The sequence below is a fragment of the Bombyx mori genome, chromosome 5 (assembly GCF_030269925.1).
Source record: "Bombyx mori chromosome 5, ASM3026992v2".
NCBI classification, from domain to species: Eukaryota; Metazoa; Arthropoda; class Insecta; order Lepidoptera; family Bombycidae; genus Bombyx; species Bombyx mori.
Window position 1 is genome coordinate 13,170,891 of NC_085111.1, and position 23,797 is coordinate 13,194,687.

Genomic DNA, 23,797 nt, shown 5'->3' on the forward strand with positions numbered 1-23,797 from the left:
GGCATGTAAAATATTACAAAGAATTAAAAGTTGGTATTTATTAGAAATGGAAAAAGTCAGATTGTCTCACATCGACCAGTAATCTAAGACAGGGTGCAACGGTAGGGAGCGACTTGGCTCTGCCCCTGGCATTGCTGACGTCCATGAGCGACGGTGACCACTCACCATCAGGTGGGCCGTATGCTCCTCTGCCTATACGGCAATAAAAAATAAAAAAAGTCCCATATATAAAGTGTATTTATATAAGGGATGCAAAACTTAATTGTATGCCTCAATCTTATTCAATATGCTAAGGAGGGTAGAAGTAAAGTCACCATCTTATTGTATTAGAAAGTTTCTGCTGAAAGGGGGCAAATTAAGGCGGCGCCACATTAAAATGTTTTTCAAATGGAAAGATTTTAAAAACACCACCATAAATTATATTTTTGTAATATTACGTATGCTGCTCTGGCATATGTCTTATCAAGCTCCAAGAATTTTCTAACGCAGCCACATAGAAAAAATATTGGAGCAGTCTAAAGTTTTTTTCCATCTTCCACTATTTAAAACAGTAACTGAATTTCTAAAAGTCTAAATAGAAGTAAATAATAAATCAGATTACAAACTATTTGACGAATTTACCTTTTTCTCGAATTTTGATTTTCTTTCATAGAGAATACATCGTTATCTTTGCTTGAACCTGACCATAATCTATGAACCTGACACGACGAATGCAGAAATAGAGCTAGTTATAGTCACTCGAAAATAGTCCATAAACTATACATTTTAGGAACTTCAAAGATGTAAACATCTCAACAGAAAATTATGAAAATGTACGAGCCTGATACTTTCTTATATTATTCTTATGGAGCCAATTTATTAACATCCAGAATACACATGCACAACCCTACAGCCGAGTTTTTATCCATAGCAAGACTAGACGTAAGTTCTATTAAGTTACCGTCTAGTCTATCTATCTATTATATTAAGTTATTAGTTATTATATTGTTGCAACTGATGAGCTTACCCGGTGTTAAGATAAAGAGCTCATAATTCCGAATTGAACGCGCGCTAGACATGAAATCGAGGTTTCCAAAAAAATTTATTAAATTCACCTGTCCCATTACCGCTTAGACATCAAATGTTTTTGATGGAAGATAAAAAGCACATTAATTCTTTTTAAGAACTATAGGTTGGATTTTATAACATATTCAAAATTCTTGGGAGGTCCTACTGGAACATTAGTGCCAACAGCTAATGCACACGTTTGGGGTGCCATTTGGCGTTTGCACATCAACGATATGACATCCCTGGATGCGTGAGTTCATATTTTATTTATTTATTTATTTAAACGTGTATGGTAATGAAGTACCAATATAGTAAATCAAAATTGTTAATGTTAATGTTGTAACTTTAATGTTGTAAACGACTTATACCAGTAGTAATTAACTGATGTCCTAATAAAAAGTGCACTTTAAAATACTAATAGTGAAATGAAAACTGAAATTGCTTACAGTCAAAAACTTGTTGAAGTAAAAAAATATTACATAAAATATGTCAAAGTTCTCACGCCATACATGGGGACGTTTTTATGTAGAGCATACATACAGACCGTTAATCCTTTGCCGAGAAGTGATAACGACGTCATCCCCATAGAAAACTGGCCATCGAGAACATATAAAAAGGTCATAATATTGGGGGCTTTGGAACACGGGCTACCAAATTATTATATAGAATATTTAAAGAAATTAAAACATAATGGCGAAGAAGCATACTGGAGAGCAGCGTGTCTATTAAAACGCTATTCCGAAAATGAACCATGCCAATGTAGAGTTCCAGGGAGAATACCAAGAAGGCCACTTAAACTAGATATGAACATGTTACGAAACAAAAAAATCGAAAAAATAAACATTTTAAAAAACAATATTTATTTACAATAAATACTCATATTTGAGGCGGAAGGTTAAGTGTTTTTTTTTGTATTTTTTTTATTTTAAACAATTCCACAATTTCATAACATTTTTATTAATATAAATAATAAAGTTATTTTAGGTACTCGGTCCTGATTTATTTAATATTTATAAAGTCATATGTATACTACATTAATAGTTTGGTGAATTTGTATTTAAAAATTGAGCATATAGCACAACGCTACCCCGACACTAGATCACAAGTACTCACATATCACACAACAAGGAAATCATTTAGTCAGTCAATAAGTTACGAAAAATATTACACTAAAATGAGGTAATCTAACTGCCTTGATTAATGAAAAATCTTAAATGACATTAAATACTGATAAACAAAAACATTAAAATAACCAAACGAAACCATAATATTTGAGTTCGCACAGAACGCTGTGCGAGGCAACGTTGTGCGAGACTAATCTAACCGGAACCACTCCATTTACTCTCTCCTCGTATTTCAGTAAAAGTACTGATTACAAATTTAGAGAAAGTCTGAAAGTGGCGCGTTTGGAATTGTATGGTATGGTAAATGAGGTTGGTAAGAGAGTGTTAATTATGAATGTGGAAGGATATAGAGGAAATGGAAGACCTAAGAAGAAACGGATGGATTGCGTGAAAGACGATATGTGTAAGAGGGTAGTGAGCGAAGAAATGGTATATGATAGAGGAGAAGGAGAAAACATGTTACGCCGACCTTAGGTGACTAGGAGAAGGGCAGGAGAATGATGATACTAATTACAAATTTAATTATAATCACACTAGCGCTATGCAAAACATCAATTGAGGCCGTCAGAGCAAAAGTGGCCTAATCCAAAATTTTTCATATTCGTGTCGTGCTTATATATTGCAATTTATTTAAAACATAATAAATTTTGATGCAAAACTGTCCTATCCCTAGTTTCACCCATAAATAACAGATGGCTTAGTAAACATTATTTTTACGCGTATTATTTTTGACCACGAAGCAGTGTAAAAGTAAATTCAAAACTCGTTATCTTCATGCTGACTATGGTAAGTTTAGGCCGCTTTTGCGCTGACGGCCTCAATTATTATTTGCGGTGGCGGACAGTTGGAGACGAGCAGTGGAGTGGTTTGGCGGTTTAGTTTCAGGAACTGCGAGGCCGTAAAAAGCGGCTTGCCACTTCGGTTACAACGATGCCAAACCTTCCAGAGCGCTGAGAGATCTCATCCGATAAACAGGTGCGATACGTTGTTCACCGCTCTGGAACATCGGCCCATATATGTGGAGCTAACAGTACAGATAATACACTTAATAACATACGCTTAGTGGTTATCTACAGTATATTTCCATTAATTGAGCAAAAGGCACTATGCAATATACAAAAATAAACGGTTTTTTTTTTCAATGAATTCCCTTTTTTTTTCAATATAACATATTTGACTAATGAAAGTTAGTTATCAACGATGCAACGTGCCTTGAGCCCCGACGATCAGACGACTTAGTGTACCCATAACATATCCCATGCCGGTCGCACTGCACTCCACTCCAAAACCCCAGTTCCAAATAAAACTCAACATTAGTCAGTGCGGACGGAAAATTATCTAAACAAAAAAACAAAAATACAATCGGCAAGCCATTCGCTATACATCTAAACCAGCATTATAATATTCTTCCGGCTAAGAGATTTTTAATTGTGTTAAGGAATAATGTTACTTGCGTTTTGTGAATTACTTTAATTAATTTTCGATTAACTATTCATTCGTATACCGTCAATTTCGATCAAACAGTGTCTTTACCACAATCAAAAATTCTGCATTCATTTAAAGGCTGGACGTCTGAAGGCACTCGTTTTTACCCTTACATCAATATATTTTTTTTTAGTTTTCATTAAAACCAGAAACTATTCGTGTCTTGTAAATCGAATTTAATATTTTGTCGTATGTTGCAAACTAACTTTCGATGATTTTAATAAGTTTACATCGCGAATTTACCGAATGTATAATAATAATAATAATAATAACAATAACGGTTTTGTGTAGATATAGATCTCGGGCATGTGATAGCGGGTGTAAAGACACCGTTTCTGAAAACCAAATCGAAAATATATAATCGAAACATATTTTATAAATGCTTCCTGCACTGCACGCAATGTAACGCAAATATATCAAATGACTCGCGGGGTCAACGGTCTTGTATGAACATAGCAAGTAATGCCGTTTCAGCTTCGAGCACATATCCCTTACATATTGTAAGGATCAAATAGTACTGATAAAGTGACAAAATAGTTGATTGAATTGAAAGAAAAATACACTAAAAAAACACTGCATTTGTATTTAGCAATAAAAGACATCAAAAAGAACTTTCTTGTATCATTTCATTATCATTAATATAACAAATCGCCTTCTTTTTTTTTTGTAGATTTTAGCAGGTAATCTACACTGACTTTGAAATACCAATTAGTCTTATTTCGACTACAAATAATACAAAAATTTTAATTCAAAGGCGAAGTTACAAAAGCCGTCATTATATACCACATAGGTACCATATCATTATATAAACATATTTCATACAATACGTCTTGCTAAAAGATATCTCATTATGAGTCAAATATCAAATTTAGCACAACTCTTAGACGACGGAGCTTTGTAATAACATTGTTATCGAAATGAAAAAAGCTTTTGTATGTACTTTCTCTTACTTTTATACTGAAATACAATTTCATTGTCGTTTTAGGATGTGTATTGTCGGAGTTTTTTTTTTTTTTTTTCATTAATGCAACTTTTTAATAATTGATAAAAATATCAAATTACAACATTATACATGACTTTAAATAAAACAAAAACCGTTGTCTATTTCATTCATTTTCAATCAACCACTCTGTCATTTATTTTGTTACAGAACTATACAATTATTAGTCCTTCGTGTGAAGTATACTTATGAAACTGTTTTAAGTATACTTGACGTCCTCAAGATGGATACAAAGCATTAAAATTTTTATATTTTTTTCCCAAAGAAATTGGCTGTTCATACACACATAATTTTTTTTTATCTTGTAAAAATATACTCGTTAAATGATCAACATCTAATAGTAATTATTAATCTAGGCCAAATACAATAATATGGTGTTAGTTCAAGTATTCTTTTTTTTTTTTCATTTTAACCAATTTAAGTTGTATTATTTGTTTTACCTATTTTATATGATATTAAATAATTATAGTAACTTTTACACTCATGTTTGATGTGGAAAAAAATATTGGCGTGTTTCAGTTAAAGTTTTATATAAGTTTTTTTCAACAGCACAAAATCTATTTAAAACTACACGGTATAATTTGTATGTAAATTGAATTTGTTTATTTAATTATAAATAGATATTTAATCGTAATGTACCTATATCATTTTTATAACAGCAATAATCAAAGTACTATTTTTTCGTTTGTCAGTATGGAACTTTTTTTTTTATGTGAGTATTATAAAGTGTTGCGCGAATCCGGCGACAAGCACGCGAGTGACGGACCCGCTACGTTACACTTTCAACAAAAAGTGTTGCAACAACAATAACAACATGACAACGCAGCGGGGCCGCCCCCCGCGCCGCCCGCCCCTCGCCCCTCGGTCCGAATATCGATCAATTAAATTAATTTGTACAAATTTACTCTCACGCACCAATATTATCATATTAAACACACTATACATCTTATAGGGTAGTCTTAACATTAATAGGCTATGTCAAAGGACACTGTTACAACTATCGTAATGAGGTACAATTTATAGGATAAATATCGAGAGGCGTCGTATCAAACGTTTAATATACGCTTCCGATGCTAAAACATATTCTCACCGAATTTTATTAAGTTTCCTGTTCGATACTACTACTGTTCTTTAGTTATTTTCAAATTGTGCACTTAAAATTTTAATTTACTTTTTAACTCGAACATTCTTCTCTGCTGGCACGCTCCTTGTGCAATAAATTAATGTAATAAATGCAGAGAGGATGGAGGAACGGTCCTCGTTAAGGATAAATTTAAACTAGTATCGAAAAAAAAAAACAGAGTCGACGACCTCGGTTCGGTCTCATTGAAGTCACACAGTGACAGTGTAGAGGGCGGTCAAGTATGGAGACGAACTTTTAAATACAATATCTACACCCGCGTCCGTCCCCGCCGCGCCCTCCACGGGTCAGTCGCGACACGAACCGAGCCCACCGTCCGGCAACACTCCGATCCGTACTACAAGTTAATATTTACATCGCCGTCCGCGTGGAGACGTACTCGTATTCAATAAATAAAAAAAACGCATCGAAGATTTTACTAGCTACGCTTAGAAACTATGATTCGATGAGTCGGGCGCCGAGACGTCCGACCTGAGGTAGATAGAGGTTTCGCGGAAGCACGCGCGCGGCTGCCTACACCTACCCCCCTTCCGGCGCGACTCCGCCACCATCGCGCTGTACCCTTACGCAGTCCCAGGATCGTCATATATACGTAGGGACATTGTTTCGGGCTAAGGGTACGCATGTTCGTTTACAGGTGGGAGGAGTTTCGCTCGATTCGGGTATCAGTGGTTTCGAAAACGGGCAGAGTGCGAGTCGCGCAGTACGCCGTTGGGTCCCTTGATGGCCGGTGCGGGTGCGAGTATGGGGGCGGGGGAGGTGCCGGGCGGAGGGAGGGGCTGCAGAGGCTCGGCCGCCGCGTCGTCGGAGCCCCGGGACCGCAGAGAGGACAGCTCCCGCACCCAGGACGCGAGCCGCCCCGACACACCGAACAGGTTCGACACGGAGCCCGTCGCCACCGCACCCACGTCCACCTCCGGGAGCTCTTGTTCCTCATCTGTATCACGACGAACATGAATTAATTTGCGATACAAAACATAAGACAAAGGGAAGCATTCTACTATTTCGATTTTGCACTACGATAGATTTAATTTAGAACTTAATCGATAGGTACTATCATAATTTAGCATAACTGTACCTAATGAAGAACCTACTTTAAAAAAAAAAGTAATCTAATGATTTTCGTTATATAAATGTCCTCGTTCATGCATGAAATTTGGAAAAAATCAAAGGCTTCTACATACATAAAATTCTAATCGCTAACATGGTTCACTCAGGAAATGATAACAAAAGTGCTTATTGCTCATTTTAATCCGGCATGCATGCACTACTTACAGTTTCTCATTGTGCCGGGGGCTTGACACAAACGTCTATTGTTGGCATGAATGTAAAAGAAAATATTTAACAAATAACTTAATTATAGTATAAAAACATTCTAAAATATAATCAATGTTATCATTTACTGCAGTGTACCTTTTCTGTGCAATTAAATGATCATGCTAATTGATTGTTGAAAACCCATAATGGTTTACCATCAGCATGGATTGAAATAATATTTTTAAAATTTATGTCATGTACAAAGAATGGAGCTGTAAATATAAATTGTCTATCAAAAAGTGTATTTCACATTCATCTGGTCAATAACATGCACTTCTAGCTTCAGCAACATTTAGGCAGACTGACTGTGAAGTTAAAAGTATGACGTCTATGTGTGTAAATATTGTATATGATAAATATAAAGACGATGTAACTAATTTTATACACTGCATTCGTTAAACACAATAAACGTTCATCAAATCATTCAGTAAAAACAATTACAATGATTCATCGCTAGTTTTTGGTGGAATAAATGAAATCGACATGCAATGGAAAAGAAAAAACGTTCAAGTATATAGAAAAGTTACGGTGGCATAGTTATTTTTTACAGCATTTAAAAAAAAACTCATACAATTGTCACAATAAATGTAATGCATTGAAAATGTACTAATGTATTATAAAGCATATTTATATTTAATAGGTAAAAACTAAATAAGTATGTTCCATTTTCTCCTCTATTTGTTTTCCAAACTTCTTTCTTTTTAGTAGCTATTTATTGTATGAGCTTTTGTGTTATCATGGAAATCAGTTACATTGTGTCTTTTTTCAAAATCAACGAAACAAAAGAGAAAATGTAGTACGTAAAATCTAAATCTTGAGGAATCAATGATTATGGTCAAATTTCTATCATTAGGCGAACACTGGCATGTTAATGTTTTACAAACAACTAAAACTATGAAACGGAATAATGCGACTTTTTTTGTCTCCATTACTCCATGCTGGTTGTCAATTTTACTTGAAGTTTTAATTGAATAAAAAAAATTAATTGTTAGGGTCACTAACCTAGCGCAGATCGCTGGAGAGCGTACAACTCCTGGCCCTGCGGCGAGTGGAAGAAGCTGCGGTGGCGGAAGTAGGGCATGGCGTGCGGCACCAGGTCGGCCACCAGCTGCAGGAAGGTGGGGCGCGCGGAGGGGCGGTGCGTCCAGCACGCGCGCATGAGCTCGTACAGCCGGTCCGGGCACTGCTCCGGCCGCTCCATGACCCCGCCCTCCACCACGTACCGCAGCACCTGCTCGTTCGACAACCCCTGCCAAACCAAACCAACAATCATTCGATCGCCTCGTTGGCAGAGTGACTAGTGACACTGACCGTTTTTTACACGCTTTATATTAGCTTCACTTGTATGTACGTTTGTAACTGACTCATTTAGACGCGATTTTGACCCACTTTAAACCACACTTTTCCGTAGTGAAAATTAACCTACAGACACAGCCCACTGAGTTTCTCGCCGGATATCCTCAGTGGGTCGCGTTTCCGATCCGGTGGTAGATTCAGCGAAGCAATACCCTTGCTAGGGCTAGTGTTAACAAAATTGCCAGGCTGAGCCCCGTGAGCTCACTTATTCGTACAGTGAAGCTAGGGTAATCCTTCGAGATTTCTAGCATAGCTAGGGGGGAAAAAAGTAAAGAAACAACGAACGTTTCCATTGCTCGCTGTGTGACGTTTGCTTACGACGGCCTCTACTGAACAATGGTCATGCACTCGGTGGTGACTCAGAGTTATGATTACCTGATAGGGTTGCATCGCGAGCGTTGCCATCTCCCACAAAACAACCCCGTAACTCCAAGCGTCACTGCTACTGGAAAAGACCTGGAAACCGAATGAGAACATTAAGTCGTTTCGTCAGTAGACGACTATGTATTTATTAGAAGCCAGCGCGCGACACTTACCCCGTCTTTTAAGCTTTCGGGGCTCATCCACCGCACCGGCATTAGGCCTTTGGTGCCTTTCCTATAATAATCAGTCTCATAAATATCTCTGGTCATGCCGAAGTCCCCAACTTTGACGGTGAGGTCGCCGGCGACCATACAGTTGCGCGCCGCTAAGTCGCGGTGCACGAATTTTTTTGCCGACAAATATGCCATCCCATCGGCTATTTCTATGGCCATCTGAAACAGGAACAAAATCGAATTTATGAATCGTAGAAATTAAAAAAAATTCAACCATTCATCTATAATAAAAAAAAAGCAAAACGTCCGCTTTCAATCAGTAGAAAAGTATAATAGATAAAATCAATTCACTGTCTTATTCTCTTATACCGAGCATAAAGGAATTAAAATAACATGTCAACATGTTATTAAAATTTAGACGTAAATCAATATTATTTTGACAAACATAAACTTAATTAAAGGCAGCAATTTTTTTATATATTGTAATAGAAAGCTAATATAATTATTGTAAAACAATATTTTTCGAATGCAATCACGCATAAGGGGCGCGCGGGGTATGATCTACACAGAGCCTACCCGATGTAGAGCGAATGGTAAACAGTCGACGTCGCCCAAAACACGTCATTACGAATCCTCCCGATCCATTAACGGTGCTTCTAGGTACCACAAGCACCCGTCACCGTCCTCGTCGAACCCGTCGCTTGCGACGAAGGGCTCGACGAGCGAATTAACCCACAGACACAGCCCACTGAATTTCTCGCCGGATCTTCTCAGTGGGTCGCGTTTCGGGTCCGGTGATAGATTCTGCAAAGCACTGCTCTTGCTAGGGTCAGTGTTAGCATCACGCCGGTTTGAGCCCCGCGAGCTCACCTACTAGTTAAGGTTACGCTGAAATAGCCTCTCAAGGCTATCAGCTTAGGTAGGAAAAAAATAATACACAGAGCTTCGTCTAGTATGACCTCGTACCTGCAAGATGTTCTGCAGCGTGGGCGGCACGGGCGGGCTGGAGGGCAGCGAGCCCTCGGCGTCGGGTCGCATGGAGCGCAGGTACGTCTTGAGGTCGCCGCGCTCCATGAGCTCCATCACGACGAGCGTCGGCTGCCCGCGGGAGACCACGCCCAGCAGCCGCACCACGTGGAACGTGTCAAACGCCTTCATCACCGACGCCTCGTTCAGGAACTCGATGCGCTCCCTGCCCGAAACGTTCTTACATATAACTATAAACTCAACGCGGTATCGATTTGTTAGTCTTCAAAAAAAAGACAAACGATCAAACAATTTCTTATAGATTATATAGTGTATTTTATCTGATGTTCCAGATAAAATACTTTTTTTCATTGCCCTTGTAGGCAGACGAGCACACGGCCCACCTGATGATGAGTGGTTACCGTCGCCCATGGATTTCAGGAATGCCAGGGGTAGAGCCAAGCCGTTGCCTACCGCCTAAATAATAAAGTAGTCTTAATTAAACTGATTTTTTGCATTTAAATTTTAAAATTAAATGCGTTTGTTAACAGATCTCAGAAGCAAAATTCAGACATATCTTTCCACAACCACTAACGTGTATATAGTACGTTCTATTCCACTATACTACACGCATATTATTCCTTCACTTTGGAGTACTTTCTCTTGAATTATAGGCGTTCGTCCGCGCTCGTATTTCGTAGAAAAAGAATCAAGGTCCAACTACACGACGTACCTGTCTGTCGCGTGCTCGTTAACGGTTTTGATGGCGCAGCGCGTTTCCGGTTTCCCTTTCACGATTTCCTTGGCGATCCCTTCATACACCTAAAAACCGAACATTAATTTGATTCAAACCTGCTTTTTATGTGGTTATAAATTGGTGTTGTTCCCGATTTTTAAGTCAGGTTAATTATTATTATAATTCATTTGATAATTCGAATTCGGGTATAAAGGGCAGTTCACGTATTCACGCTTCGGCAATTATCTACAATAATTTAGACTAACTCCAACCACTTGTCTCTGTTAGGTAAAGAATGTAAATATATGGCAACACCGCCAGACTGTGCATCCGCCATTAAAACAAGTCACACTGAGCTGATGTCGTTTTACTATAAAATATATCTACACGCTACAACCCGGCCATCCTATGACTTCATAGTCTCCATATATCTATAGGTATTGTAGCATCATAACTTGTAAAGAACAAAAGCAACTGACCATCCCATAGACACAGACCACTGAGTTTCTCGCCGGGTCTTCTCAGTGGGTCGCGTTTCCGATCCGGTGGTAGATTCTGCAAAGCACTGCTCTTACTAGGGTCAGTGTTAACAATACTCCGATTTGAGCCCCGTGAGCTCACCTACACACGTTAGGGTGGAGCTGAAATAGCTTCTCAAGGCTATCAGCAAAGGTAGAAAAAAAAAACAAAGCGACTGACCATGCCAAACGATCCCTGTCCGAGTTCTCGGATGAAGTGTATGCTGTCGCGTGTGACCTCCCACTCGTCGGGCACGTAGACAGTGGGCACGTACTCCGGGTTGACGCTGGCGAAGAGCTTGCTCGCCTCGGCGTGGGACATGAGGCCGCGGCGCGCGTACCACACGGCCGCGCCCACCAGCAGCGCCAGCACCACGCCGCCCGCCCCCACGCCCCACGCCCACGCGTGCCCGCTCTCCGATACTCGCTCCTGCACACCAACGCGCACTCGTAAACATTATATCTCAATCCTTCTGCAAACTCACGAACCCATCTTGTATTTTACATTTACGTTTCAAAATAATTACAGAACGATGTATTATATTCTATATCTGTAGCTTCTTTTTACGAGAAATATATACATACATTTGATAATTTGTTTTATGTATCTCTGTCATATCTTATATTTTATGGATTGTTTCTTCGTTAGAAAATCACGCATGCATGTACTGGTGGTAGGACCTCTTATGAGTCCGCACGCGTCGGTACGACCACCTTGCATTTACGTTCTAGACTTCGGTAACCACTTAACACCAGGTGGGCTGTGCGCTCGTCCTCCAATCCATGCGATAAAAAAATGCAATTACCACTAAGTGCATGTTAGAACGTAATAGTAAAACTGTTTAAAAATCAATTCTTTAAAGTTGTTAATGGTTAATTACCATAACACATACCGGTATAAATACGTAGATTTCTTCGGAAACGTTTCCTGCTCCGCTGACGGTGACCGGTGTGACCTTGACGCTGTAGTTGCCCGGAGATAGGGTCTTGAGCACGTAGCCGTGCCCGTTCGCTTCGTAGTCGTCTACTGTTATACAGCTCTGTAAACCTACATCCGGGCCCTGCGAATTCAATAATATGTACTTATAGCATACAGGGTGTTACAATAAATATCAATGTCGATTTGTTTTGATATTTATTTTTGCAATTATTTAATAAATCCATCGATATTCAATAGTGTTTGGGACAACAAAACAATTCTTATTCCATACACAAATTTTAATTAATTACAGTTCATAAAAGCAAATGTATAAAATTCCTTTTCAGATTTAAACCACACCATAATTAACTTATTGTTTGCCGTTATGTAATTTTTATATTATTTGTACAATTAATTTTGTTCTGCTTGACTTGCTTCTTTATGTTTGGATAGAGTTTTAGCTACAAAGTTTACTCATATTTTTTATAAGAATACTAGCTGTACCCGTCCGCTTCGCTGGGCATTTAAAGTTAACATTATTATTTCTCACCCCCACAAATATTCTCATCATTAACGCCCCCGCAACTGGTATAGGGAGTCCAACATTCATTTAAGTATAGCCTATTCATTAATTACATGTATTTTCTGCATGGATACCAAGTTTCAAGTCAATCGGGTGCATAGTTCAGTAGTTATAACGGAACATCCGTAAAAACCACTGTAGATTTATATATTAGTATAGATAACCGCTTACTGGTGGTAGGGCCTCTTGTGAGTCTGCTTGGGTAGGTACCACCGCCCTGCCTATTTCTGCCGTGAAGCAGTAATGCGTTTCGGTTCGAAGGGTAGGGCAGCCGTTGTAACTATACTTGAAACCTTCGAACTTATATCTCAAGGTGGGTGACGCATTTACGTTATAGATGTCTAATGGGCTCCAGTAACCACTTAACACCAGGTGGGCTGTGAGCTCGTCCACCCATTTAAGCAATAAATAAAAAAAATAAACTTCAAATTCAATTTTGTAAATATCAGATTGAATTTGATGTTTATAAAATTTTACCTTATAACCTATATATAATTTAATATGAAAATAGAATATAAAATAGAAATAATAAAAAATAGAAATTCTATAAAATACAAAATAAAATATAGTTTTTTTGTTCATTCAACTTTTTTTTTGTGATTTTATTCATGTCAATTTGGTGAAATTGTTAGATCATTATTTAAACTATTTGTTACAGCGAGCATCTTGGCTAACATGATCAAAGCTAGTTTAGAAGAAGCGCCCGAAACTACAGAGGAGAAAACCACCGGCGACGTGAAAAATGGTTTTTGCGCTTGCAAAGAGGAAGCCAAACCGAGTCTGAGGTTCAGCACTCGCGCCGAGGAGGAGAGGGTCGACAGCATCAATTTCGAGAACGAGTTGCAAAATCAGGTGATGAACAAACTTATTACCGGCTTATATTACTAACTAGCTGACCCGGCAGACTTCGTAGTGCCCCAATCGATAAAGAAAAGACACATCAAGGGGACACATCAAAGGAAAAACAAAATTGTTTGTTTTTATACAATTCTGAGCTTTTTTATATTTTTTCACATATTAAACCTTCTCTGGACTTCCACGAATAATTCAAGACCAAAATTAGCCAAATACTAATATATAAATCTACAGTGGATTTATATATTAGTATATATTGAATCTACAAAATATATCAAACCTGCGCACTGTTCTCGATTCGTGAGTAATGTACGTTGTACGCGACCACAAAACCGTTCGGATTGAGGGGAGGCTCCCACGTGACGTTCACTTCGGGCAAGGTCTTGTTAGCCGGCATTATCTCCACTTGGAAGTTGCTCACAACGTCTGCGTTTGCTATAAAAAAAAAATTAAAAATTTTGGAACAATTTTTAAACGTACTGTAATAAGATAAGCTTTTCTTGATCATATAAACACATCGTATGAATAGGAGAATAGGACAATTGAACATTCAATGTCAGCTATAATCAATTCTAACTAGTCAGGTCATAAGTATTGTCACACAGTAAAAACTTTTCTCTTAGAATGCTGGCCACAAAAAAGTTTATTGAATTCGAATTTCGAATTGTTCATGAAAATAAAAATGTATACTTTTATATGGGTGGACGAGCTTACAGCCCACCTGGTGGTAACTGGAGCCCATAGACATCTACAACGTAAATGCGCCATCCACCTTAAGATATAAGTTCTCAGGGTCTCGAGTATAGTTACAACGGCTGCACCACCCTTCAAACCGAAACGCATTACTGCTTCACAGCAGAAATAGGCGGGGCGGTGGTACCTACCCGTGCGGACTCACAAGAGGTCCTATCACCAGTAAAAAATGTGGTACGTACGCAGTTCTAAGGTGCGGAACGTGTTATAAGCGCGAACCGAGCACCAGTTCTCGGCGTAGACCGGATCGGTTTCGTTCAAGTCCTTGTTGCGACACGCCCATATGTTCACGGTGTACCAGGTGAAGTGACGCATGTTCTTCACGGTCAACGTCCGAGTCGAGCCGTCCAATTCGTAGTATAAAGATTTCACGTAACCTGCGAATTTTAATTTTTAAATCCATTTAATATTTTTAAATATTTTATTGTACCCCCAAACGCAAAAAACAATGAAACCTGCTTGTCCATATTCCAAATATGGATATTATCGTGATTCCCACATGAATGAAACGACATGTTATTCAATTGAGACTCATATGCATTTCACATAAATATATCCAGTTGTATAAATATCATTTACTTTTTCAATTGCGGTAGGGATCTCAGACTTATTAACATTTTTCTTGTGACGGGAATTATTTAAACCTTTTTTTTATGTGTTAACATTTATATTAATCTTTTTTCTGTTTATATAAAAGATAAATTTAAGTAAAGCCTACTGTAACTAAGTCTGCTTTCGGCTACGTCTTTAATAATTTATGTTCGACTGAAATTATTGCAAGTTTCACGCACGCGTAATGTTTTAAAAACATCAACAAACAAACAGACAGTAACGATTTTGTTTGTGTAACGTTACGTTGCTGACGTCACATTTCGGTGATAAAATCAAATAAATCTTCTACGAACTACGTTTACTAAATAAACATGGCAACACCACCTTTACGATTTAAAAATAAAACGAATTATTTAACGAAATACATGACGTCTGCATTTGACTGCATTTTGACTGTGCGTCTATTTACTGAAAATAAATAAAACAATCATATAAATTTTACTGCATGCATTTTATTACAATGTGAACGTGCTACTTAATCCTGGTACCTGATCGGTTTCGTTGTAGTTTTAACTGGCGACTGCCGTAAAAGCTAATTTCATGCAAATGCTGTCGTCAAATGCGACCGGTAATGTTTGATGCTAACATGCTACATCGCTTGGTTCGACTATTATAATAAAATAAAATAAAAATTATATGATGTTACAGTTTACGACGCGTTAAGCGCGCTTGATGAATTAGCTTTTAACTATCAAGTTCTCATTGCAAGATTTTAGGGCGTAGGATCACAAGCAGAACTTAAAAACATTATCTTTTGTATATCTCGATTTTGTTTAAAGTATTCGATTTTTGAATCCTCCCCTTCCAAATTTCCCGCCAAAATATTTAAAACTGTCACCTAACGTCAGAGGTGAGAACCGAGAAAAAAAGTCGTCACTCCTTAATATTCGATACTAATGACAATTGCTTTTAATAAACTCGCTGCTCATAGATCAAGCTAGCACGCCAAGAAATTCAGGTTTAAAATATTAACAGTAAATCTGTGAAAGCATCGCGACCCGGCGGTGACGTGACGATCGGGCATGCAGCGACCGAAACCGTGACAACAATAATGACAATAAAATTAATAAAAATAATAATAATAACAAAATGATTCGTGTATATTTAACCTGTTGCGTTGTCCTTTACGACGCAAACGTTAGGCTCGATGCGACGGCACTTTACTGAAACGAGAACGTTGAGATGGTCGTGATGATTGTGCGCGGTGACAAGCATGACATAGATGAAGGGTAAGCACAGAGAAGGCGGCTTTTAGGCGAGAACGGGACATGTTAAATGGTCGCGTATGATGAGCGGCGTCGAGGAGTCGGGACTGCCCAGGTACCTTCGTCGTCCGTGATGTTGGAGTAGTTGAGGCCGGGTCTCGGGCTGTTGTTCTCGGTCAGTTTGACGAGCATGCTGGTGAGGCTGTGGTCGACCGACCTTTTCACTTTGCTCGTTCCGTCGATAGACTTGTGTATTTTCGGGTTCACTCGTTCGGATTTCCTGTAAACCTGAGGAGTTTTTGAATAATTTGTAAATTCAACGGTCGAACCCCTATCTCGGAATAACAAAAGCTAATATGGCTTTAAAATGTATATAGATGTATTTATGCACCCACTAAATAATATGTGTACACACTAATGAAACCCGGCCATATTTATTTATCGAAACTACTCGCACGCCATCTGTCGGTGTTGATAGTATTATGACAGAAACTTTCCTTGGAGTGGTAATAATAAATGTACCAAGTGCCCTCGCAATCGGATAAATGGTCTTAAAATATTTATACTTCACATTTTTCAGCAAAAAGAAACATCAATATTCATTTAGTAATTAATTTGACATTTATTAAATTTTAGTAATCTATATATATATATATATATATATGTATATAAATAAATTGCTGTTCGTTAGTCTCGCTAAAACTCGAGAACGGCTGGACCGATTTGGCTAATTTTGGTCTTGAATTATTCGTGGAAGTCCAGAGAAGGTTTAATATGTGAAAAAATATAAAAAAGCTCAGAATTATATAAAAACAAACAATTTTGTTTTTCCTTTGATGTGTCCCCCTTGATGTGTCTTTTCTTTATCGATTGGGGCACTACGAAGTCTGCCGGGTCAGCTAGTTAGTAATATAAGCCGGTAATAAGTTTGTTCATCACCTGATTTTGCAACTCGTTCTCGAAATTGATGCTGTCGACCCTCTCCTCCTCGGCGCGAGTGCTGAACCTCAGACTCGGTTTGGCTTCCTCTTTGCAAGCGCAAAAACCATTTTTCACGTCGCCGGTGGTTTTCTCCTCTGGAGTTTCGGGCGCTTCTTCTAAACTAGCTTTGATCATGTTAGCCAAGATGCTCGCTGTAACAAATAGTTTAAATAATGATCTAACAATTTCACCAAATTGACATGAATAAAATCACAAAAAAAAAGTTGAATGAACAAAAAAACTATATTTTATTTTGTATTTTATAGAATTTCAATTTTTTATTATTTCTATTTTATATTCTATTTTCATATTAAATTATATATAGGTTATAAGGTAAAATTTTATAAACATCAAATTCAATCTGATATTTACAAAATTGAATTTGAAGTTTATTTTTTTTATTTATTGCTTAAATGGGTGGACGAGCTCACAGCCCACCTGGTGTTAAGTGGTTACTGGAGCCCATTAGACATCTATAACGTAAATGCGTCACCCACCTTGAGATATAAGTTCGAAGGCACCACGTTGAAAATGGGTGTACCTCAGGGTTCCATTTTGGGTCCTTTTTTATTTCTAATATATATAAACGATTTGCCTAGTTTTATTGAGTCCCGACACGAGGTCGTATTATTCGCAGATGATACATCTTTATTATTTAAAATTAAACGACAATTACAAGTCTATGACGAAGTGAATGATGCGATTTCGTGTGTGGTTCATTGGTTCCGTATCAATAACCTATTATTGAATAGTAAGAAAACGAAATGTATTAAATTTACTTTAAAATGTATTAAATCATCTTTAAATGTGAGACAAGTAGATAGTAATGTAATTGTTTCTGAGGAATCATTGGAGCTTGTTGAGTCAACCGTATTTCTTGGTATAACAGTGGACTCCAAACTGCAGTGGGGACCTCATATTCATAAATTGGCGAGTAAGCTTAGCTCTGCAGCATACGCAGTAAAAAAAATTAGAATGTTAACAAATGCAGACACGGCTCGTTTAGTTTACTTTAGTTACTTCCACAGTGTCATGTCCTATGGCATTTTGCTATGGGGCAATGCGGCCGATGTAGAAATGATATTTATTCTGCAGAAAAGAGCTATACGTGCTATTTATAACATGCACTCAAGGGAATCCCTGAGGGAAAAATTTAAAGAAATTAAAGTTCTCACTATGCCATCCCAGTACATCTTTGAAAATTTGATGTATGTTCGTAAACATATTGAGGAGTTTCCTAAGATGTCGGACATACATAATAGAAATACTAGGAACAAACACAAGCTTGTTGTGCCGATGAGTAGGTTACATAAGATACGAAATTCATTCGGGTGTTTGTCTGTGCGCCTGTACAACAAAATCCCACAAGATGTTCAGAACCTACATATACATAGGTTTAAGAAAACTATTAAAGAACATCTGTGCAATAAAGCTTACTATAAAGTCAATGATTATCTAGAAGATTGCACAAAGTGGGAATGAGTTGCTCGCTCCGGGAATTTCAATATTGTAAAATTGTTATGTTAGAATTACTTATTGTAATATGAAAATTTAAAAAAAAAAATATTTTAAATAAAAATAAAAATCTAATATTTAAAAAAAAAAAAAAAAAAAAAACATGCCCGCTGAGTTTCTTGCCAATTCTTCTCAGGACGGAGGCTAATTCTTGTGAATTGGCGGTAATTCTTTTGACGTTCAACAAGTATGTACTTTCATTTATGTTGAATAAAACTTTTTTGATTTGATTTGATTTGATTTGATTTGAAGGTTTCAAGTATAGTTACAACGGCTGCCCTACCCTTCGAACCGAAACGCATTACTGCTTCACGGCAGAAATAGGCAGGGCGGTGGTACCTACCCAAGCAGACTCACAAGAGGCCCTACCACCAGTAAGCGGTTATCTATACTAATATATAAATCTACAGTGGTTTTTACGGATGTTCCGTTATAACTACTGAACCATGCACCCGATTGACTTGAAATTTGGTATCCATGTAGAAAATTCATGTACTTAATGTATAGGCTAATATTTATATGAGTGTTGGACTCCTCACACCAGTTGCGGGGGCGTTAATGATGAGATTCTTTGTGGGGGTGAGAAATAAAAATGTTAATTTTAAATGCCCACCGAAGAGGACGGGTACAGCTAGTTAAATCATAATATAAAATTTATAAAATTGACACATACGATTGCCACAATAATTGATGTTGCCGGCAAGTATCTGCGGCCTGTTGTAGCTGTTGGCTTGCACTTCCACGTGGTACAGTATGATCGTACCGTTCGGCATCGTCGGCGGTGACCATTTTATGAAGATCGAATGCGGCGTCAACAGCTCCACAGTGACCGCGGTGGGTGGACTCGGTTCTGTGAGGAGACAATCATTACATTTCATTTAAGAGAAAGTATTCATTTTGTTTTTTGTTTATCTATGGCAACATTAAGATAATTACATACAGGGTGTCATGGTTTTCGGAGGCAAAACGACTATGTATGCGGCGTGTCAGTTGCTTTTTAACACGCTTTTATTAGCTTGACTTGTCCTATCTAAGTAACGTTAACGTTATGATTTTAAGCAATGTTAAAACGTCCGATTAAGCCGGAACTCAAGACTAATACGCGGCAACGAACGATTGCAGCACACCCTGTATTATTCGTTTGACCCACTCACGCATCGGCAAGGTCCTGAAGTAAATGATCGAGCTCTGGGCCCCCTTCCTGTCCTGTATCGTGGTGTAGGTCTTCACGTAGGCCGCGTATCTGGTGTATGGCCTCAGCTGGGTGATGGGATAGAACAGCGGCTGCATGTCGGCGCACGGATTGAATATAACCTCCGTTTTGTTCCTGGCGTGAGAGGGCTTCGCGTTGCGGTTCACTTTACGAGTCTCCTCTATTGGCTTGTCGAGTACTTTCCATCTGAGAAAAATAATAATATTTTGAATAAAATTAATTACGCCTGTAGATATCATAGAATGTATGATATTGTTACGCGCTGTGGTTCGGGATAAATAAAATTTCACAAAAGTACAACTTAAAAACTGTATTCAACACTTAAAACACTTTAACACTTCACAAACACTTTAAAACTCTCAATTCGCTAGTTCCGCTTCGCTTCAGGTAATCCGTTCGCTGTTTCGCTTCGAGTAGTTCCGATTACTGACTGACTGCGTGCCATCTCTACAACGATTTTATAGCCGATACCGCATCCCTAGAATTATCGAGAATATTCTACACATCTCTAGTCGTCGTTTCCGCTATCTGTCAATAGATGGCGTTGTAATTCTCGAGCATTATGGATCCTTCGATATTCGTTCGACTATTCGGCGATAGATGGCGTTACTCTTACCAGCGTAACAATATGTAAACTAAAACACTAATCGCGCCAAGGAAATTTTGAAATTAAGTTTGCAAATCATTATAAATTATTATGTAGTTATATTCAGCCCGATAAATCCAGTCTAATGAATTACGTACACTTAACACTTTTTGATGAAAGACTTGCACAATGAAGGTCTAACTTTGTGTAATAAATATCATGCCCAAAAAAAATTACATAATTAACGCTAGGAAGAAGTTTTGTGAACCCGCACGGTTAGGTACCACTACCCTGCCTATTTCTGCCGCGAAACAGTAATGCTTTTCGATTTGAAAAGTGGGGCAGGCGTTTTACTATACAAACTGAGACTTAGAACGCACGTCTCAAGTTGTATGGCGGTGTTTACGTTGTTGATGTCCATGGGCATCAGTGACCACTCAACACCAGACGGGCCGTGAGCTTAGCAATAAACTAAAGAATACATAGTCAGCAGTACTTACATATCAGAGCAGGCATCGCGTTGATCGTACAGAGTTACGTTCTTCTCGGTGGCCATAAAGTACAGCGAGTATCCGAGCAGCTTGCGCATGTCGTCGGGACAGTACACATCCCAAGTTAGTACCACTGCGATTTGCGTTAACTCCGACACGCTCAGCTTCAGGACGTCCGGGAGACCTACGAAATTGACATTATTCTTGCTATTTCACTTTACAACCGCGCGACAGGCAATAGCAAATGTATTGCCACGTATGTATGTATGCATTATTATGGAATTTTAAGACCAAATATTTTTGTAAGGGCATATGTATGGACAAGAAGTCTCGCTTCGGACCACTATTGTGCTGTGAAGTGTTCGCGCGTTTCGAAGTATCTGGCACGGCCCTTAATACACGGCACATAATGCCTATTTCTGCCGTGAAACAGTAATGCGTTTCAGTTTGAAGGGTGGGGCAGCCGTTGTAACTACATATGCTTTAGACCTTAGAACTATATCTCAAGGTGGGTGGCACATTTACGTCGTAGATGTCTATGGGCTCCAGTAACCACTTAACACCGGGTGGGCTGTGAGCTCGTCCACCCACCTAAGCAATAAAAAAATAAAAAATTACGTATGGAATTTTAAGACAAAATATTTTTGTAAGGGTGTGTTGACTGGAAGTCTCGCTTCGGACCAATATTCTACCGTGAAGTGGTCACGCGTTCCAAAGTGTGTCACGGCCCTTATGCAGCGGAACCTCGTTAACATATAAGATGGAGTTATGGTGTTTATTGACGGTCATTATTTAACACCACATGAGCGGTGGGCTTGACGGACAGCTTGTTTAATGAGTTCAATTGCATATCTAACTTAACACGTGTGATTTTAGGGCGGCGATTCGAGGTTACGGCCCATACAAAACTAATTCCTGTTTCAGCTCTAGGACCAATTCTATCACACCCTGTATCAATGATTGTTGTTCGATTGAGGTTTTGTTGTATTTCAAAACACCCAAACTACCTTTAAGATAGGCATGGCATCGACTCGAAAATTAAATTCACAGTACAACGACTATTGTATCGATTATATGTGAGTCGCCAACAACTCAATTATTTAGTACATATTTTGACACGAATTAATGTCGCGCTTATTATTTCCAATAATTCAAATACTTTACAGTTTTCTTGTTCGCGCCAGACGATGTCACTCATCATTTAAATATTTTTTCTAACTACCGTCTCAATTTTTTTTTTTAATATTTCGTACGTGGATTTTTGTTCAATTTTTAATTAATTAGAACAATTAAACGCATACACATGTGCAGTTAGGACATAACGTATAAAACTTTTCTATAAAACTACCTCCATACGTACTTCTGAATTACTTACAAGATGCCTGATACCCGTTGCTGTCTTGGGACACTTCTAGTTCGGTAAAATTCGTTTTCGGATACGACATATTCATAAGCGGCATCAGTTGAGTGTAGCACAGCTTGGGATTCGAATGTATGTAGCAGCTACCGATTATCTCTATAGGTCCGTAAGTGGACCAGTCCCATAGCAGCTCTAGATTCTCGTTGTTTATTATATGCAGAGCTTCCCCTCTGTAACAAAATGATTAATTACTTTATTGTTGAAGTGAAACTTCTAATGCGACTTCCAACAAGGTTGCGTTAAACGTTTAACGCTACCATACTAGAAAGAGATAGAGCGAGAGTGAATGCGTGGCACTCGAACGCATGCGCGTAGCATACCTGTTACAGGCCAGCGCGAGCGTTAGCAACGAATAGCGATAATATATATTATTATTTATTTTTCTATCTATAATTTAAAATATATATAATATAAATGTTGAAGATCGCACCACTTATACACAGCATTCCCTATTACAAGAGAAACCTGATTTAAGGATCATCGAAAGAAGTTTCACTTCATTAACGTGCACCAAGTTGGACGCGCACCGTTTTATATGTTAGTCTGAATGCGAGCTACGGAGTATCCCGAAAAATATATCACCGCTGATACTTGACCTACGTAGTACATACTTACAATAATATTACAAAGGGTTCTTTGACTCGATGTGGTGCTTTATTCAAAAAACCTATTTATATGCAAAAATTGATAGCTAATATGAATTCATGTTTAATTTCTAGAAGATTCGCGGCAGGCTATGATACTAAAAATATATTTAAAAAAAATCTTTATTTTCTCAAGAACTACTTAACGGTAAAAGTAGAAGAGACAAGAGTAAGAGAGACAAATATTGACAAACAAAAGTATGAAACTGAAATTACAGACTCACTTATCTTCTGAAGGATTCGCGATAATTTTCCTGAGTTTCTTCAAAAACATCAACGACACTAAAGGATACGACCGCGTCACTTGCAGACATCCGTGGATCTCCCTTATTTCGCCCAGCGCTGATTCCAACAATGATAGCGTCTTACCTAAAATTATTATAATTTTTATTTTTTTTAATTGCCTTTTTTAGGCAGACGAGCATACGGCCCACCTGATGGTAAGTGGTCACCGTCGCTCATGGACGTCAGCAATGCCAGGGGCAGAGCCAAGCCGCTGCCTACCATAAAGTACTCTCCGCAGGCCTCGTTTGAAGAAGGACATGTCATAGCGCTCGGAAAACACCGTGGAGGGGAGTTCATTCCAAAGCCGGATGGTACGTGGCAAAAAAGATCTTTGGAAACGCACTGTCGATGAACGCAGCGGTTCCAGATAATATGGATGAACTCTGCTCCGATGGCGGGAGGTGCGATGATAAATAGGAATTAACGTCTTTACGTGTGTAATTTTATTGTCGAACAACATTTACACATTACTGAAATAATCATTTGAGGTTATTACAACGAACACAGGT

General features: G+C 38.3%; 2 protein-coding genes across 4 annotated transcripts in view; one reads left to right on the forward strand and one right to left on the reverse strand.

Moving 5' to 3' along the window:
- The first annotated feature begins 678 nt into the window (after nucleotides 1–678).
- On the forward strand, nucleotides 679–1,940 carry LOC110385885 (gamma-glutamylcyclotransferase). Its single transcript, XM_021350588.3, has 3 exons — nucleotides 679–921; nucleotides 1,164–1,297; nucleotides 1,496–1,940. Exons 1-3 carry the CDS (start codon nucleotides 805–807, stop codon nucleotides 1,917–1,919), a joined length of 675 nt encoding a protein of 224 aa, XP_021206263.1. The 5' UTR covers nucleotides 679–804; the 3' UTR covers nucleotides 1,920–1,940.
- InR (insulin receptor) overlaps nucleotides 1,891–23,797 on the reverse strand; it is a 74,864-nt gene continuing 52,957 nt past the window's right edge. For 2 of the 3 annotated variants that reach the window (XM_062668439.1, XM_062668438.1), the window contains exons 9-25: nucleotides 23,228–23,372; nucleotides 22,315–22,529; nucleotides 20,949–21,123; nucleotides 19,804–20,048; nucleotides 19,323–19,499; nucleotides 17,093–17,286; nucleotides 16,273–16,441; nucleotides 14,519–14,713; nucleotides 13,864–14,018; nucleotides 12,120–12,287; nucleotides 11,408–11,656; nucleotides 10,706–10,794; nucleotides 9,973–10,198; nucleotides 9,007–9,225; nucleotides 8,846–8,926; nucleotides 8,117–8,363; nucleotides 1,891–6,734 (exon numbers count right to left, since the gene is read on the reverse strand). In XM_062668439.1, coding sequence (XP_062524423.1) covers nucleotides 6,463–6,734; nucleotides 8,117–8,363; nucleotides 8,846–8,926; nucleotides 9,007–9,225; nucleotides 9,973–10,198; nucleotides 10,706–10,794; nucleotides 11,408–11,656; nucleotides 12,120–12,287; nucleotides 13,864–14,018; nucleotides 14,519–14,713; nucleotides 16,273–16,441; nucleotides 17,093–17,286; nucleotides 19,323–19,499; nucleotides 19,804–20,048; nucleotides 20,949–21,123; nucleotides 22,315–22,529; nucleotides 23,228–23,372 — 3,221 coding nt within the window. In that variant the 3' untranslated portion in view covers nucleotides 1,891–6,462. 3 annotated transcript variants of the gene reach the window in all.

Coding starts and splice junctions, on each gene's coding strand:
- LOC110385885 (XM_021350588.3), top strand. CDS start 805: ATGAAAATGTACGAGCCTGATACTTTCTTATATTATTCTTATGGAGCC. Junction 922..1,163: donor TATCCATAGCAAGACTAGAC/GTAAGTTCTATT, acceptor ATTCTTTTTAAG/AACTATAGGTTGGATTTTAT. Junction 1,298..1,495: donor GATATGACATCCCTGGATGC/GTGAGTTCATAT, acceptor AATTGCTTACAG/TCAAAAACTTGTTGAAGTAA.